The sequence below is a fragment of the Sus scrofa genome, chromosome 9, assembly GCF_000003025.6.
Source record: "Sus scrofa isolate TJ Tabasco breed Duroc chromosome 9, Sscrofa11.1, whole genome shotgun sequence".
Classification (NCBI taxonomy): domain Eukaryota; kingdom Metazoa; phylum Chordata; class Mammalia; order Artiodactyla; family Suidae; genus Sus; species Sus scrofa.
Genome location: NC_010451.4, coordinates 102,898,236 through 102,915,963, shown reverse-complemented (window position 1 = coordinate 102,915,963; position 17,728 = coordinate 102,898,236). Strand labels below are relative to the sequence as shown.

General features: G+C 37.1%; 1 protein-coding gene across 1 annotated transcript in view; it reads left to right on the top strand.

Annotated features, from left to right (window-relative positions):
- Nucleotides 1–17,728, top strand: part of CCDC146 (coiled-coil domain containing 146) — a 135,460-nt gene that overhangs the window by 3,795 nt on the left and 113,937 nt on the right. Inside the window, 1 exon segment of the mRNA XM_021102558.1 lies at nt 15,474–15,640. Coding sequence (XP_020958217.1) covers nt 15,485–15,640 — 156 coding nt within the window. The 5' untranslated portion in view covers nt 15,474–15,484.

Genomic DNA, 17,728 nt, shown 5'->3' with positions numbered 1-17,728 from the left:
TGTACCAATTTACATTCCCACCAAAAATGTAGGAGGGTACCCTCTTCTCCATACCCTCTCCAGCATTTGCTGTTTGCTGTCTTGTTAATGATGGCCATTCTGACAGGTGTGAGGTGGTACCTCATAGTAGTTTTGATTTGCATTTCTTTAATAATCAGTGATGTTGAGCATTTTTTCATGTGCCTGTTGGCCATCTGTATATCTTCTTTGGAGAAATGTCTATTCAGGTCTTCTGCCCATTTATCAATTGTTTGTTTGTTTGTTTTTTTTTCCGTTGAGTTGTAAAAGTTGTTTGCACACTTTAGAAATTAAGCCCTTGTCAGTCGCATCATTTGAAACTATTTTCTCCCTTTCCATAGGTTGTCATTTTGGAGGTTTTTTTATGCTTTCCTTTTTCTGTACAAAAGCTTGTCAGTTTGATTAGGTCCTATTGGTTTATTTTTGCTTTTATTTCTGTTGTCTTGGGAGATTGACCTAAGAAAACATTCGTAAGGTTGATGTCAGAGAATGTTTTGCCTATGTTCTCTTTTACGAGTTTGACAGTGTCTCGTCTTATATTTAAGTCTTTAAGCCATTTTGAGTTTATTTTTGTGCATGGTATAAGGGTGTGTTCCAGTTTCACTGATTTACATGCGGCTGTCCAGGTTTCCCAGCACCACTTGCTGAAAAGACTAGCTTTTTCCCATTTTATATTCTTGCCTCCTTTGTTGAAGATTAATTGACCACAGGTGTCTGAGTTTATTTCTGGGTTCTCTATTCTGTTCTATTGGTCTGTATGTCTGTTTTGGTACCAGTACCACACTGTCTTGATTACAGTGGCTTTGTAATATTGCCTGAAGTCTGGGAAAGTTATGCCTCCTGCTTGGTTTTTGTTCCTCAGGATTGCTTTTGGCGATTCTGGGTCTTTTATGGTTCCATATCAATTTTTGGATTGTTTGTTATAGTTCTGTGAAAAATGTCATGAGTAATTTTATAGGGGTTGCATTGAATCTGTACATTGCTTTAGGTAGTATGGCCATTTTTATGATATTAATTCTTCCAACCCAGGAGTATGGAATATCTTTCCATTTCTTTGAATCTTCTTTAATTTCATTGATTAATGTTTTGTAGTTATCAGCATATATGTCTTTCACCTCCTTGGTCAGGTTTATTCCCAGGTATGTAATTTTTTGGGGTGCGATTTTAAAAGGTATTGTATTTTTATATTTCTTTTCTAATACTTCATTGTTAGTATACAGAAATGCAACTGATTTCTGACTGTTAATCTTGTATCCTGATAATTTGATGAATTTGTTGATCAGTCCGAGTAGTTTTTGTGTGGAGTCCTTAGGGTTTTCTGTATATAGTATCATGTCATCTGCACATGTATTACATTTATAATAAAAAAACTTAAATGCATTTCTTTCTTAGCATATTTTGTTTTCTGAGACTGACTCAAGTAATTAAATAGGTAGAGGATTTCAAGTAATGAAATAGGTAGAGGATTTCTTACTATCTAAATGCCTATGAATATTTTACTTAATTTAATAATGAATATTCAATAAGTGGACAGCAGAGGGCATGAGAGAGTTTGCAGAAAAACGTAACCTAAAGAAAGTATTCTGGAATTCAGCTTAAGTGGGGGAAACCCTAGGAATTTGCTAACTTCTTAATTATAAATTTTTGAAATAAATGTATCTATGACTTCTATTATTCTTATGAAATCTTAATAATAACTAATAACTGACAATACTAAGAAATATTTAGTGAATATGTAGGGTAGCCCATTTGAAATCTACATATTGTTTCCATGCAGATGATGTACAGGAAGAAGTTTGTTATTTGACATGGTCAAATTTTCCCTACTTTAAACAATTTAGAAGTTGCCTAATTTACAAATGTCTAAAGAAGATTTTCAAGGTGAGGGGATGTGAGCACCTCATACATTAGAGCAATATTTATTTGCGTGTGTGTCTAAGATAATATTTATTGCAAACAGAGCTTAATTATAACAGAAAAACTTTGAAAGCTTACTTCAGGCTAGAGTTCTTGTATTTACTAATGCTTTGCTCCATTTCTAAAAGGAAGCAATTGTGTTATAACCATTTACACAGCAGTAGCATTAATGTATTCTTTGAGTAGAAATTCCATTTACATTTTGTATATTTCGAGGCTATGCTGTTGGTTATGTATGGGATCGAGATTAAGATTGCCTCCTTATAAAATTTTTTATCATTAAATAATGACCTTCATTATCTCTAATACTGCCTTCTGACTTGATGCATATTTTTATCTAATAATAATATTTTGATCTTACTTCAACCCTGTGACATAATATTTGGGCCTTGTCTCTTACAAACAGAATACAGATAGATATTTTATTTATTTATTTTTTTATTTTTTTTTAAGATATTTTATTTTTTTGTCTTTTTTTTTTTTGGTCTTTTTTTTGTTGTTGTTGTTGTTATTGTTGCTATTTCTTTGGGCCACTCCCGCGGCATATGGAGGTTCCCAGGCTAGGGGTCGAATCGGAGCTGTAGCCACCGGCCTACGCCAGAGCCACAGCAACGCGGGATCCGAGCCGCGTCTGCAACCTACACCACAGCTCACGGCAAGGCCGGATCGTTAACCCACTGAGCAAGGGCAGGGATCGAACCCACAACCTCATGGTTCCTAGTCGGATTCGTTAACCACTGCGCCACGACGGGAACTCCCAGATAGATATTTTAAATCCAACTTGAGAATCTATCTCAACAGATCAATTTAATCCACTTACTTTTTTGTAATTATTTTTACACTTATACTTTTTCTTTCCATCTTGTGTTTTTTATTAACCTTGCCTTTTTTGCCTCTTTTCATTGTTGCTGTTACTTTTTCTCCAGTCATATCTTTAGTTTAAAATGTTTTTCTTTGTTTACCTTTTTCTACTATAGTAATTTGAAAGGCTATTGTCTTTTCTTTTAATTAATCATTATCCTTAAATTTTTCACATACTCACTTGACTTAGCAAACATCAATCAATATCTGCATCTTCCTCTCAAACAATAAAATTATTTAACATCAGTCTTTCCCCCCTTCCATGTCATTTATTGCCTTGTGTATTTTAATTTCACCTTATTTTTGAAGCCACATAAGTAGTTGTTATTATTATTGTTGCTATATTTAATGCTTATTTAAATTTAGCAATACCTACCAATTTATTTGCTCATCTCTTTTCCTTCTAGACTTCTTTTTTTGTTTGTTTGTTTAATAGGCAAGAAATAGATTTGTTAGGATAGGATGCTTTTCCTTCTAGACTTCTTTTTTTGTTTGTTTGTTTAATAGGCAAGAAATAGATTTGTTAGGATAGGATGCTTGTGAGAGATGCAGGCGGGTAGGCAAGGAAGCTCTGCCTACATTTCTCTCTAGATTTTTTTTTTACCAAAGTATATCCATTATATATATTCAATAATAGTCTCAGAGTAATCTCTTTATACATTGTCTGAAAATGTTTTTACTTTATAAATAACAATTCAGTTGATAATTACTGTCTCTCAATACTTTGAAGAAGTACAGTTTTTGCTAATGAGAAGTTTTCTGTCTAATTTAGTTCCTTTGTGGAAAACCTGCTTTTCCTCTTTGGTTATTTTTGGATTTTTGTTTGTTTGTTTATAATAGTTTACAGTTTTAGCAATCTGTGTAGGTTTAGTTCTTTTTGTTTGCTTTGTTTTAAAGTCAAGTTTATTGAGGTGTAATTTACACATAGAAAAAAAATCACCCTTTAAGTTATACAGCTCTATGAATTCTTGCAAATAATAGTCATGTAACCACCATGACAATCAAGATACAGAACTTTTCTATTATTGCCTAAAGTTCCTTCATATCCCTTTGAAATCAATATTTGTCCCTCAACATTCAGGGCCTGGCAATCAGTGATCCAGTATCTGCCCCTATACTTTTTGCCTTTTCCAGAAATTCATATAATGACTAAATGGAATCATATATTACATAGCCATTTAACTTCATATAATGTATTTGAGATTCCTCCCTGTTATATGTATCAGTAGTTTATTCCTTTTTATTTTTGAGTTTAATTCCACTGTATGAATGTACCACAGTTTGTTTATAGATCCATAGGTTGCTATTTGGTTTGTTTCCAGTTTTGGGTTAATATGAATAAAGCCAATATAAACATTCGTGTACAGTTTTTGAATGGATATATGTTCTTCATTTCCCTTGAATAAATACATGCGAGTGAGGGATGGCTGGTTTATTTGGTAAATGCATGTTTAACTTCTTAAGAAATATATAAATTGTTTTCCAAAGGAGCTATACAACTTTTCATTCCCACTAGCAATATGCAAGAGTTCCAGTTACTCCATGTTTTCACACTTGGTGGGTTTGATCCCTGGCCTCACACAATGAGTTGTTAAGGATCCAGTGTTGCCACAAGCTGTGGCATAGGTTGCAGATGTGGCTCAGATCCTGTGTTGCTGTGGCTGTGGCATAGGCCAGCAGCAGCAGCTCTGATTCGACCCCTACCCCTGAAACTTCCATGTGCTATAGGTATGGCCATAAAAAGAAAAATAAAACACTCTAATAGGTGTTTAGTTGCATCTCATTGTGATTTTGATTTGCCTTTCCATGGAGTGAACATATTTTCATTCTTATTTGATATTTGTATGTCTTCTTGGGTGAAATATCTGTTCAAATATTTTGCCCATTTTTTAATTGGTCTTTTTAATTTCTTTAGTTCTTTATTTTTTATTTTTCTTTTTGGCCATGCCCGCAGCATATGGAAACTGCCAAGCTACGGATCAAACTCTTACCACAGCAGTAACCCAAGCCACTGCAATGACAACACCCAATCTTTAACCCACTGCATCGCAAAGGAACTCCTGGTTGTTTGATTTCCTATTAGGTTTTGAGATTTCTTTATATATTCTTGATACATGTTTTGTCAGATAAATTATTTGCACACATTTTCTTCCTACCTATGTCTCTTGCATATATTTTCCTAATATACTTTCCTCTGAAGAGCACATTTTTTTTTTTTAATTCGGAAAAGTCCAGGAGCTCCTGTCATGGCTCAGTGGTAATGAACCTGACTGGTATCCATGAGGACACAGGTTTGATCCCTGGCCTCGCTTAGTGGGTTGAGAATCTGGCATCACCATTGCTGTGAGCTGTGGTGTAGGTCACAGACACTTGGATCTGGCATTGCTGTGGCTGTGGTGTAGGTCAGCAGCTACAGCTCTGATTCGACCCCTAGCCTGGGAATTTCCATATGCCATGGGTACAGTCCTAAAAAGACCAAAAAAAAATTCCAGTTTTTTTCTTTTATGATTTGTGGTTTTGTGTCCTATCTTAAAAATATATATATATTTTTTCCCAAAGTAAGTTTGCAAAGATTTTCTTCTAGAAGTTTTTTACTTTTAGGTTTTATATTTAGGCCTATGCCCTTTTTCAAGTCAGTTTTTATAAATTATGCAGGGTGTCAGTTGAGGTACATTTTTTTTACATGAAGATATTAAAGTTGTTCCTATCACTTGGAAAATATGATCATTTTACTGGATTAAAAAAATCCAAAAATTTGGCAAAATTTAATACCCATTCCTGATTTTAAAAACTCCACAAACTTGGAAGAGACAGAATTTCCTCTACCTATGAAAAACTTAACATTTGATGCCATACTTAACCATAGAAGACTGAATGCTTTTTCCCCTTAGGATCTGAAACAGGGCAAAGTTGTTCCCTCTCACCAATTTATTGTTCTGGAGGTCCTATCCAATGCTAAGGAAATAAAAAGAATCTACACTGGACAGAAAGAAGTAGAGTTGTCTTCATTTGCAGATACCATGATCATCTAAGTAGAAAATTCTAAGGAATATTATAAAAAGCTAACTGAATTAATTAAAAAGTTGACAAGGTTGCAAGGTACAAGGTCAATAACAAAAATCGATTCTATTTCTAAGGACTAAAATGGCATTTGGAATTTGAAATTTTTAAACAGTACCATTTACACACAATAACATACAACATGTGAACTATTTAGGGATAAATTTAATGAAATATAAGCAAGACTGATTTTCTGAAATCCGTTAAGACATTGCTGAGAGAAATTGAAGACTTTCTAACTAGGTGGAGAGAAATACCATATTCAAGGAAAATAAGAACTCAATGTTAACTTTGCATATCACTCCACATTGATGTATCAATCCATTGCCCAGTCAAAATTCTAGCAGGGTTTTTAAAAAATAGAAATTGACAAGCTCCTTCTAAAACGTATATGGAAATGTAAAGTACCTAGCATAGCCATAATTTTTTAAAAAGATCTAAGTTTGAGGACTTACACTACTTCATTTTAAGACTTACCATAAAGTACAATAGTCAATACAATATTGTATGGCTATAAGAACAGACACTTAAATCAATGGGGCAGAATAGAGAATATAAAAATAGACCTATACATATTTGGCTAGTTAATTTTTGAAAAAAGTGCTACTATAATTATAATACTAAAATGGGAAGAGGATGCTCTTTCCAACAAATTCTCTCCATTTCCCCCCAAAAAAACCCAACACTTATTACTTCAAATCATACAACAAAATTTAAAATAGATAAAAAATTCAAATAGAAGAGCTAAAATTATAAACATTCTGAAAGAAAACATAGAGGGGAATATTTTAAGCTTGATTTTGGCAAAGTTTTCTTAAGATACAAAAAGCATAAACCATAAAAAATGATAAATTGAATTTCCTCAAAATTCAGAAGTTTTTCTCTTCAGAATGAAGAGAGATCGAGGGAAAATATATATGAAATATATTGATAAAGGACTTGTAGCTGTAACACACAAAGTACTCTTACAACAGTGATAAGAAAACCTGATTTTTTGATGAGCACAAAAAAGAATATACTCTTAAACTAAGAAGATATGTAAATGGCAAATAAGCTTATAAAAAAATACCTAACAAAATAAGTCATTATGGAAATGCAAATTAAAACCACAAAAATTAAAATTAGATACCACTACAAACCCATCAAAATGGCTAAAACTAAAAATACTGACAATATCAAATGTTAACAAGGACGTGGAGCAGTGGGAACTCTTATACCTTGCTGACTGGAATATAAAATGGTACAGCCACTTTGGAAGACAATTTAAGTTGCTTATAGAATTAAACATAATTTACCATATGACCCTGCAATTCCACAGTATTTATCCAAGAGAAATGAAAATATTTATTCCTATGAAGTCTTATATTCAAATGTTCACAGCAATTTTATTCATTATAGCCCCAAAATAAGAAATTAAATATCTCTCAACTGGAGAATGGCAAATAAATGGTGGTATCTTTGTGTAATGGAATAGCACTCAGCAATAAAAGAAATGAAATACTGATATCCACAGCAATGTAGATGAACCTCAGAAACCTTATGGTAAGTGATAGAAGCCAGAAACATACATAATTCTAGTTAATGAAATTCTAGAAAAAGCAAAGCGGTGGCTGGGATGGAGGAAATGGGGACAGAAGGGGCACTGACTATAAAGGGCACAAAGGAACTTTTCAGAGCTGTGAGAATCTGCCAGTGATTACACTTCTGTCAATGTTTGTAAAAACTCATCAAATTGTACTCCTAAAATTGTGAGTTTTATTGAACATAAATTATACCTCAATAAAGCTAATTTTTTTTAAATAAAAATTATGTTTCTCTTTTCCTCTCCTGGGCATGAGACTCAAGTTCAGGGTTACAAGATAGCATCATGGCTTCAGAATGGCTGTCTGTCCATGGTGGATGTCTGACCACACTGACTCTTCCTGAGATAAACATCTGCCTGGGTCTAAGATATGGGCTCCATGCCTGCATCATCTGAGAATTCTGCATCCCCATTTGGTTCTCAATGGTATGGTCCACAAAGCTTTCTGAAGCCATGTCTTTTCATCATAACACCAAGGGCTCTTGAGGCACAGCACTCCAGTCATCCTCAACACCTCTTCTACTCCATTCTGTGGCCTCTCTTGGGCCTTTTCTGCCTCGTTTTCTCTGTTTTATCATATGAAAGCGCAGAGTTTATGATGGCCCTGGAACCTTGCTACTTCTCCCAGATCCCACGTAGAGAAGGAGGAACATTTTCCCTTTGAGGTCCTTGAATGTCCAAGTTGCACTGTTGCATTTCCTGAGCCTGGTCCTGGGTGGACAGGCTGCCTCAGGGGCCCATGGCAACTTGTTTCCTCACCACCTCTCCTAGTTCCCCATCTAAGAAAGAGGGGTTTTTGTTTATTTTTATTTTAAATTTCCTCTTCCAATGTAAAGAAGGACAGCTGGCTTGCTAAATATTTGTCTAACCCTATAAGTAATATAAAGAACCTTTGCTTTTAGAGGAAGGAAAGAAATTGAGTAAGAGACCCTGCCAGGGGAGAGGAAGACAAAAGTAGGGCTATGCCTAGGGCCAGAGGAAGCCTGAGAACAGGAAATACTCATGCAATCATACGAGGCCGTGAAATTTCTAGACAAGGGAGAAGGAAATTTGCCTGCTTTACTTATTGTCTAAAGCTGGTTCTTCCCTGACTCAGAGTTGATACGTATTCTTTTCAGGACTTATAAAAATTTTAGTTGTTCCCTCTCTCCCTCTCCAATACCCAGTATCCTATATAGTCTTTCTTATCCTAGACTTAACCATCTCACAGTGGGATTTGAAGATGAGGTCAACCAGGACCCTCACACAAAATCCTAAGGAGAGCTTTGGCACAAAATCATGCTAAAGAGGACCCAGATCACTTTTTCTAGACAATAGATTCCTGAAATAATTTGTCCAGCCTCAAGCTAACCTCTGTTTATTTGTTCCCTATAAAAATAATTTAAGGTATATTATTCACAAAAGTAAAAGAACCAGGCAGTGAGGTGAGAAAGCTACCATTTACTGAGAACTCCATGCTGGTCTGGGTCAAGACTTCACATGTGTTGTACCATTTAATCTTCATAACAACTCTTAAATCATCTCGAAGTTAAGGAAACTTAACTTAGAGGCTGAACATCTTGCCCAAGTTTACATAGGAAGAGGAGGGATGTGATTCAAGCCTAATCTGAGGAATTTCCAAGTTAGTCGTTTCCATTAATGCATGCTGTCATCCTGGTAGACAAAGTTAAAGCCACTCATCCCAGTCTTAGATGAAATAACAGGAGGAGGGGGAGAAAGAGAAGGAAGAAGGGAAAATCCTGGGATGTTGCAGATGGGAGGCAGTGATAGGCCATATTTCATGAAGATCTTTGCTAAGAAAACAGACCTGTGTAGACCCACAGTTCCTATTGACTATGGTATGGGGAAGAGAAAAGGTATAAATGAAAGAGGAGGTTTGCAAGGCAATGACTTAATTAAATAGGATAGACTAGTGTCGTAATGTTATGAATGTGCTTTCTGTTATCGTTTTTAAAAAATTCCAGCAAAGATAATGGAATTTGAAAAAACATGCACATTTTTGTAGCAAGAATGAGGAATGGCCTGTAATGTCAGGATTCTAGATTCCAAGCAAACATGGAGAATCTCTGTTTAATGGACCTTCTGGAAGACTGTCAGCTTCAGAGACACTTGGGCATTCCACACCTCCCACTGGCTTTGGAACTCAGTCTCTGCTTGCTATAAAATTATTTAGAAACTGCTAGGGAAACCAAGAGGACCTCTCAGGCACTCTGAATTTTTGAAGCCTGATTGGACTTGCAGAATGACTGTAAATTATTACAGACCTAAGCTCAGCATTTCTTGTCATACTTTGTGTATGTGAAGGCGTTCCTTTGGTTCGTAACTATAACAACAAATTCTATAGCCCATTGTTCAGTAGCCCATGGGCTGCCTAATAATCACTACTAGAATTAATTTGTTTTAAACTGATTTACACTGTGCTGGCCTGCGCTTTGCTGAAGGGGTCCTAGCCTTATACCTTTGCAGGGACAGAAGTTGTGTTCCAATAGCCTGCCTATATTCTTAATCCTGTTTTCCACTAGTGGACTCCTAGAAGAAAGGGCTTTGTAAAGGCCATGGCAAATGACCTGTATAGAATATTATGGAAAAGGGTAAGGGATTTGGAGCCAGTGAACACAGGTTTGCATAAGTACTGCCATCTATTGCTGTGTGAGCTTGAGCACACCGTTTATATTCTCCAATTTTCAATTCCATCGCCTATGTAATAGAGGTAATAATTCTCTGTGTGTGTGTGTGCGTGCGCGTGCGCACGCGTGCACATGTGCACTCAGAACATTTGACTCCTTCTTTCTCCCTCTAAGCCCCACCCCAGATGCAAAACTATGGAACACTTCATGAATTTGTGTGTCATCCTTGCACCGGGGCCATTGCTAGTCTTCTTTGTGTTGTTCCAATTTTAGTATGTGTGCTGCTAAAGCAAGCACTGGAGATAATTCTTATGGAACATGGTTGTTCTAAGGATTAAGTGAAACAATGTGAGGAAAGCTTTGCTGAAATCATGAAGGACCATATGAATTTTCTTATTAGGTGCACAGGTGAGTGAACACCAAGCAGGTACATCTGCACGTTGATGAGGGTGGCCAGAAGGATATGTTAGAGACAAAAATCAAGTCTGTTTCCATGGTAGTTCTTCCACTTGGATGATGCTCACCCACCACAACCCTGTCTGTTACACCCACTCTGAAATGAGTAATAAGAACGAGGGGGGTAAAATGTAGCTTTGAAGAAAGAATAAGTAACTTTTCTCGGATATGTGCGTGGGGTGGGAGTTATGCAAAAGGAGGCAAAAGAACAATGAAATGAGTTGGGAGTAGGGCTAGAGCCCTCTCAGCATCTTTCCATCCTAGAGAAGGGCGCTCCTCTTGTGAGAGTCTTGGTTTCTCTGTGATCATGGGCAATAAACTGGTTCCTCATTGGTTACATGTGCACATAATTTAAGACTTTACTACCTAGTACTGTAAACATTTACTTTAAAGATGAGATAGGCACTTGGAGCTTCCTCTCAAGAGTTTTGATTCCTTTTATGTGTGTGCATGTCTTTCATTATAGGTGGTCCAAGCCACATTGTTACTTTAACACTTTGATTATGAGACAGATTTTATCCGTACATACTGATTGCAGTGGTTTTAATTTTTCCCGTGCCAGAGTTGGGGGTTTTGGGCAGGATTCTTTTTTGAGAGGGTTTTTTTCCTTTTCTTTCTTTTTTTCAGGAACAGAAAGAAGTTGCGGTCTGAACTGCTGGGCCTTTGAATGACAAAGCTTTTCTACCGCCTTTTAAAACATGACCTAAAGAGTTCCCATGGTGTCTCAGTGGGTTATAAACCTGACTAGTATCCATGAGGACAGGAGTTCCACCCCTGGCCTTGCTCAGTGGGTTAAGGGTCCTTGGTTGCGGTGAGCTGCGGTGTAGCTGGCAGCTGAGGCTCCTTAGCCGGGGAACTTCCATATGCTGCAGATGCAGTCCTAAAAAGAAAATAAATAAATAAAAACATGACCTAAAATCTGTATCCATATCTTTAAAAAAATATTTCAAGTCTGATCTTGTCTTCGTGTAGTAATAATGGGTATTATACAACTGTACAGAGAATAAAATATCTAGACATGAATAAATTCAACGCACAATAAACATAAGTAATAGCATAATAAATGCGAAAAAGTGTCTTATGATGATGATGTGGTTGAATTAAGTGGATCGGAATCAAGTGCAGGCTGCATATCGGGTTAGCTGCCCAATATTCTAAGACTGTTATATTGTGGACCGGAGGCCTCTCAGAAAGAAAAGCCTTCAGTGTAGGCTTTTAATGTTATCTCCAAAGGAAAATATACATATAATCACAGAGATACACTGACAGGACCAAGAGGCACTTGCCATACAACTTTAAATATACTGCTGTTTTTGTAACCTCATGTTGACATTTCCATGTCTTTTAATATAGGAAACGGAGACAAACAAAAAATTAGATGTCACAGACTCCCCCTCCTCCAAGCTGTTCCCTCTGAGTTACCATAGAAACAGTCCTATAACTAATATTTTATACCAGTGGGTTCTGGGGAAAAGAGGATGTAATCATGTTTCCAGGGGAGTCAGAAGAGCTAAATTATGAAAGCAAATGTCCACACTCTATGTAGGGCTGGGAGAGAAATCCCTTGTTTGACTTTATATTATACCCAGCTACTCTCAAATAAGCACACATTTGCTCATTCAGTGACAAGTAATATCGAAAGACAGCGTGGTGGCTTCCTGCTACCTCTTTCTTGAAGCAAGTCTTGTCATTTTACCTTCAAAGAGTGATATCATTTATGTATCCTGCCCCATTCTCCATGTTCTCTATGTATGGGGTATTTGGTTTGTTGCATGCGCTTCTTAAAACTGACAGGAATGTTTTCCTTAAGAGTTCAAGATCAAAACAAAGTGCTGATCACCTTTTTAGCTTTAGGGAAGAAGAAGTAGTGGTGTGTCTTACAAAACAAGGCATACCCTGCAATGTTTATTGCTTAATTATTCTTTGGGAAGCTTCCTATTTTGGCTCTATGTTTTAGCCCTGAGATGAAGTGTGAACAAAAGAGTTCAGTGTTCTTCTGGAATGGGACTCAAGCTTTACTTATCTCCTTCACTGCCTTTTCCTTTGTGTCAAAGCTCAATATCTGTCCTCTCCCTTCTAGAAAGCCTCATATAACCATGTCCTCTCTCCACAGCATAGCCTAGGACTGCTTGGCTCAGGTTCTCAGCATCCAACCTTCCAATCAGGGCTGCTTCACAGCAGAACTTTCCCTGAGGATGGTGCCTGCGGGGAATGTGCAGTGCCTGGTAACCCAGTGTCTGCCTCCATGCTTTCACAACACCTATTTCAGTTATTAGCATTTTTTTTTTTTAAGGACCACACCTGCAGCACATGAAAGTTCCCAGGCTAGAGGTTGAATTGGAGCTGAAGCTGCCAGCCCATGCCCTGGTCACAGCAACACCAGATCCGAGCCTCATCTGCAACCTACGCCATAGCTTGCAGCAATGCTGGATCCTCAACACACTGAGAAAAGCCAGGGATCAAACCCACATCCTCACGGATACTATGTCGGGTTCTTAACCCAGTGAGCTGCAATGGGAACTCCAGTATATTTGAAATATTTCTTAAAGAAAATGCTAAAATAACATTTATGGTCTAATGTTCAAAAGGAAATATTTTCCTGGTAGAGCCATTCATATTTTTCATCCATGGAATGACTGAACATACACATTTTAGCTTATTAACACAAACAACTCTAGATGTATCACCAAACCATTTCCAGCTCCTTGAAGATGTAAACAGTAAACTGTGATTACTTGCCAAATGTAGTGTTGTGATGCCTCAATAACAATAGGTTTTCTTTTAAAACTGCTTTGTGGCATTAAAAACATTGTGTTAAAGGAGGGAGGGCCAAACAATATCCACGACTATTAATGTCACATAAAGAAATAGAACCAGACATTGGTGCCTCATAAGTAGCACATGCCAGAACTTATGAAGTGTTTCTGTAGCAGGAGGAAGAAGACAAGTCCATGTGTGGCTGCGGCAGAAAACTGGGGATAGCAGAGAGGAAGCTGGGAGTCCAGAGCCATTATCACATCTAATCTGCATATACTCTTTTTTTTAATTTTTTTTAAAAAATGTGCTATAGTTGATTTACAATGTTCTATCCATTTCTGCTGTACAGCAAAGTTACCCAGCCATGTGTCTATATGTTTGTATACGCATTCTTTTTCTCGTATTATCTTCCACCATGTTTTATCCCAAGAGACTGGATATAGTTCCCTGTGCTGTTCTGTGGGACCTCATTGCTTATCCACTCCCTCCCCCTCCCCACTCCCTCCCCCTTGGCAATCACAAGCCTGTTCTCTGTCTGTGAGTCTGTTTCTGTTCTGTAGCCAGGCTCATCTGTGCCATATTTTAGATTCCACATATAAGTGATGTCACATGGTATTTGCCTTTCTCTTTCTGACTTCACTTAGTATGAGAATCTCTCATATATTCTTTATGAAACAAAAATGAGTTGAAACAGAAAAATGAGTTAAAACAGTCACTCCCATGTTAGAGAGGAAGAAAGAGAATTAGTGATTAAATGACATGCCTGTGGCCACTGGACTAAGAAATTGAGGAAGCAGAACCTACAGTGCCTTCTGGATTCATACTGCACAACATACTTTCTGTATTAAAAGGATGGGGATCTCTATCATCAAGGGGCAGTTAACGTGATAAAATAGACATGTACATATATGTTCAATGGAAGATTCAGATCTTAAAATTATAGCAGTTGGAGTTATCTTCTCTGGCAAGAGATGAATGCAGGTATGCTCTTCTGTTGAGTGCAGATTTGCACATGTCAGAGATCAAAAGACCATTTAGACTGGCATTCTCTTATGCAGCGGAGGCCCCGTATCATCTCTCTCTTGGAAGGGCGGCCATCCCAGTGCCACCAAAATGAGCCAGAGACCTTACCAACCAAGACAGGCGTCCTTTAAGAAACTGCTCCCCGGAGTTCCCATCATGGCTCAGCAGAAACAAATCTGACTAGCATCCACGAGGATGCAGGTTCAATCCCTGGCCTCTCTCGGTAGGTTAAAGATCTGGTGTTGTGGTGAACTGTGGTGTAGGTTGCAGACACAGCTCGAATCCTGCATTGCTGTGGCTGTGGCATAGGCCAGCAGCTATAGCTCCAATTTGACCCCTAGCCTGGGAACCTCCATCAGCCATTGGTGTGGCCCTGAAAAGACCCAAAAAGAAAAAAGAAAGAAACCAGTCCTGTTCCACTTAACTGCATGAGCAAATCAATGGACAGTACACAGGGTTGGCTTCATAGGTGTGTGACCTATACAGTCATACAAGGACCTGCTGTCAGAAGGGCCCCATGCTTGGTTTCCTAATCTGGGGTCACCATCTTGAAACCCTTAATCATTTTATTTTTGAGCTTGCCTTTTGTAAGTGAAGTCTGATGGAACAACTGAGCATGCACGTGAGCAGCAGAGGCAGGCCAGGCAGCAGTGCACACAAGCATAGGCCTGAGCTCTGGCCATAGCAGCAAATGTGGATTTTGAGCAATCAGTCCGGTGACCTAGTGCTAAGATGCGTGCCTAAAGCAGTATGGGGCACCACCATGTGTTGGTTTTTATTTTTCCAAAAATAATTTGAATTAACTTCATGTTATGTTTCAAGGATGAAGTTTATATATACTAAACCAGTCAATGCATAGTAATTGAAAACCTCGTACAAATAATCCATCAACAAAATGAGGTTTCTGCCCTCATGGAGTTCCTATTCTACTTATATAATTTTTTTCCAATTGATGCAACAATAGCCTACTTTTTAAAATTAGAAGTATTGATTTGAGTGTATCAGTGGGGAGCATCCTTACAACAAATTTATAAGGATGTGATTATAGCTAAGTTTCCCGACCTTTAATTTTATTGACTAGCTTGCTCTAGTTGCTTTGATTATTTTCCATTAATTTTACCTTCTAAGGGAAGCCATCCCTAAAGAGCTGAATATGGAATGTTTTACTTTAGAATTGTGAGAAATGGGAGACAGTACCACAGACACAGAACAAGAAGAGGAAGAGGAGAAAGAGAAAGTTCAAGGAGACCCCATTTACGCCGTGGCGCCCACAATTAACATCCAAGATGAGCGGTTTGTTGACTTATCCACAACTCCAGCCTTCATTTGTTTGCACGAGGTAGGTTTCTCTTTACATTGACTATAGTGGGACCTGAATCTGCTTAAAAATTCAGCAGAAGCCAACATTGCTATCAAAATGATTTACTCTGTGCAACCTGTAGGCAATTAGGTGCAGTTTGAAGAACTTTAAAATAAAATAGCCCCTACCTGCGCTTATCACAATCCTGTACTAAGGCAGTAGTGTTGGTTCTGATACTTTCATAGAATAAGGAATATTTGCATATATTCCACCAGTTAAGTACATTTTGTGGGTTGGTAAATGAAATAAAAGAGGTTTCTTTCATTATTGGATATATTTCACTTACATAAAATGGAGAAAAGAGATCTTGTCATATAATGATAAAAAGAATATCCAGTTACCTAACTAAATGTAGCTACTACAGTAGAGCCCTGAAATCTGCTGTTGCCTATTAGAAGAGAAGCAAAAAAGGGAATATGATTGCTAGATTTTTGTCTGATTGCCTAATTTTTTAAAAAGCAAGATGAACATTTAGGAAATACTCATCTATTAGGAGAGATTTGTTGTTTTTTTAAAAACTAATAACTGACTACATATGCAACTTGTCATGTTTGAGAGCTGTCCTTGAGAAAATAGTTTAGAGGACATATGAATTCTAAACTTTATGTGACAATAACTGAATAAAATATCTGAGAAAATTGATAGTCATAATAAAAATAAGCTAAAAAACATCAGAACATAATCGGAGTTTACTTAAGACCAAGAAGCAAAATCAAATCCCCACCCAAATATTTTGTTGGTATAAATATTTTAAACAATTGCTGCAGCTACTACTGAGCTTTTATTTTGTGTTTACATGTAAACATCATGTCAGGAACACATGATGTCAGCGTGTCCTTTTACTTGTGCTTTCATCTTTGATCACTTGGTTAAGGTGATGACTTCCAGGTATCTCCTCTATAAAGTTATTATTTTTCTGATTGAAATTAATAAGTGCCTATGGGGAGATAATCTGAGACTATTTAAGTATCCTGTTCCTCCTAAAATTTTCTACTATTTTTATATCTCTTGATGAATCTTGTTCAAATTAATTATTACTATGGTGGTTGCCAAATGGCAATTTCTAATTCCACCATTTCTTCTAATTTATTAGTTGGCTTCCTTCAATAAGAAAGAATGTTCTCTTTTCTTCCTTTTTCCTATCAGTCCATCCATCCATCAGGGTAAACTTACAGAGTTTTTGTTATATTAAATGAGTTAAAATCATAGTTACTGCTATGACTCATTTAGATGCTTCAGCTGTCCCTGGTATGGCCAGTGCTCGTCCTCACAAAAAGGCTCATTTGTCCTTTTGACAGGATCCCATGACACTTTGTGTACATTTTTACTCTCATAAGAATATGTTCCGGGCTCATCTTGCATTGTTGTTGCTCCAATCCTAAGATCAGCCATTTGCCAAAGGATCACTGGTTCCTCTTTTAGTGGAGAATCATATTTGAAAAGTAGGATCTCAGTGCTGGGCCTGCTCATTGCTATTGGTGTGTCATTGTTTCAAAGTACTCTTAGCTGTGAAATAGGTGCATAATTATATTTATCGACACAAATTTATATTTATTTCTATATCCATCTTTACATATTTCAAACAAGTTTATATCTCTAATCTTTTTTGTTTGTTTGTTTGTTTTGTCTTTTCAGGGCTTCACCCACAGTATAAGGAAGTTCCCAGGCTAGGGGTCGAATCAGAGCTGCAGCTGCCGGCCTACATCACAGCTCACAGCAGCATCAGATCCAAGTTGCATCTGTGACCTACATTGTAGCTCACAGCAATGCTGGATCCTTCACCCAGTGAGTGGGGCCAGGAATCAAACCTGTATCTTCATGAATACTAGTCAGATTTGTTACTACTGAGCCACAATGGAAACTCTTCTCTAGTCTTAATATTTTTAAATGATCAAGATTCTCTATTCTGCTAAAATTTATCATATGTTCAACTTTGCAATAGGTTTTCTACTTTTATACAGCTACCTTTAATAATTCTATCAATTAAAATATAAGACCAAACTAGAGTTTATTTCTACCAGAAGTTATATCAACAATAAAAATTGTAGTCAAGTATTTTTGAGCCAC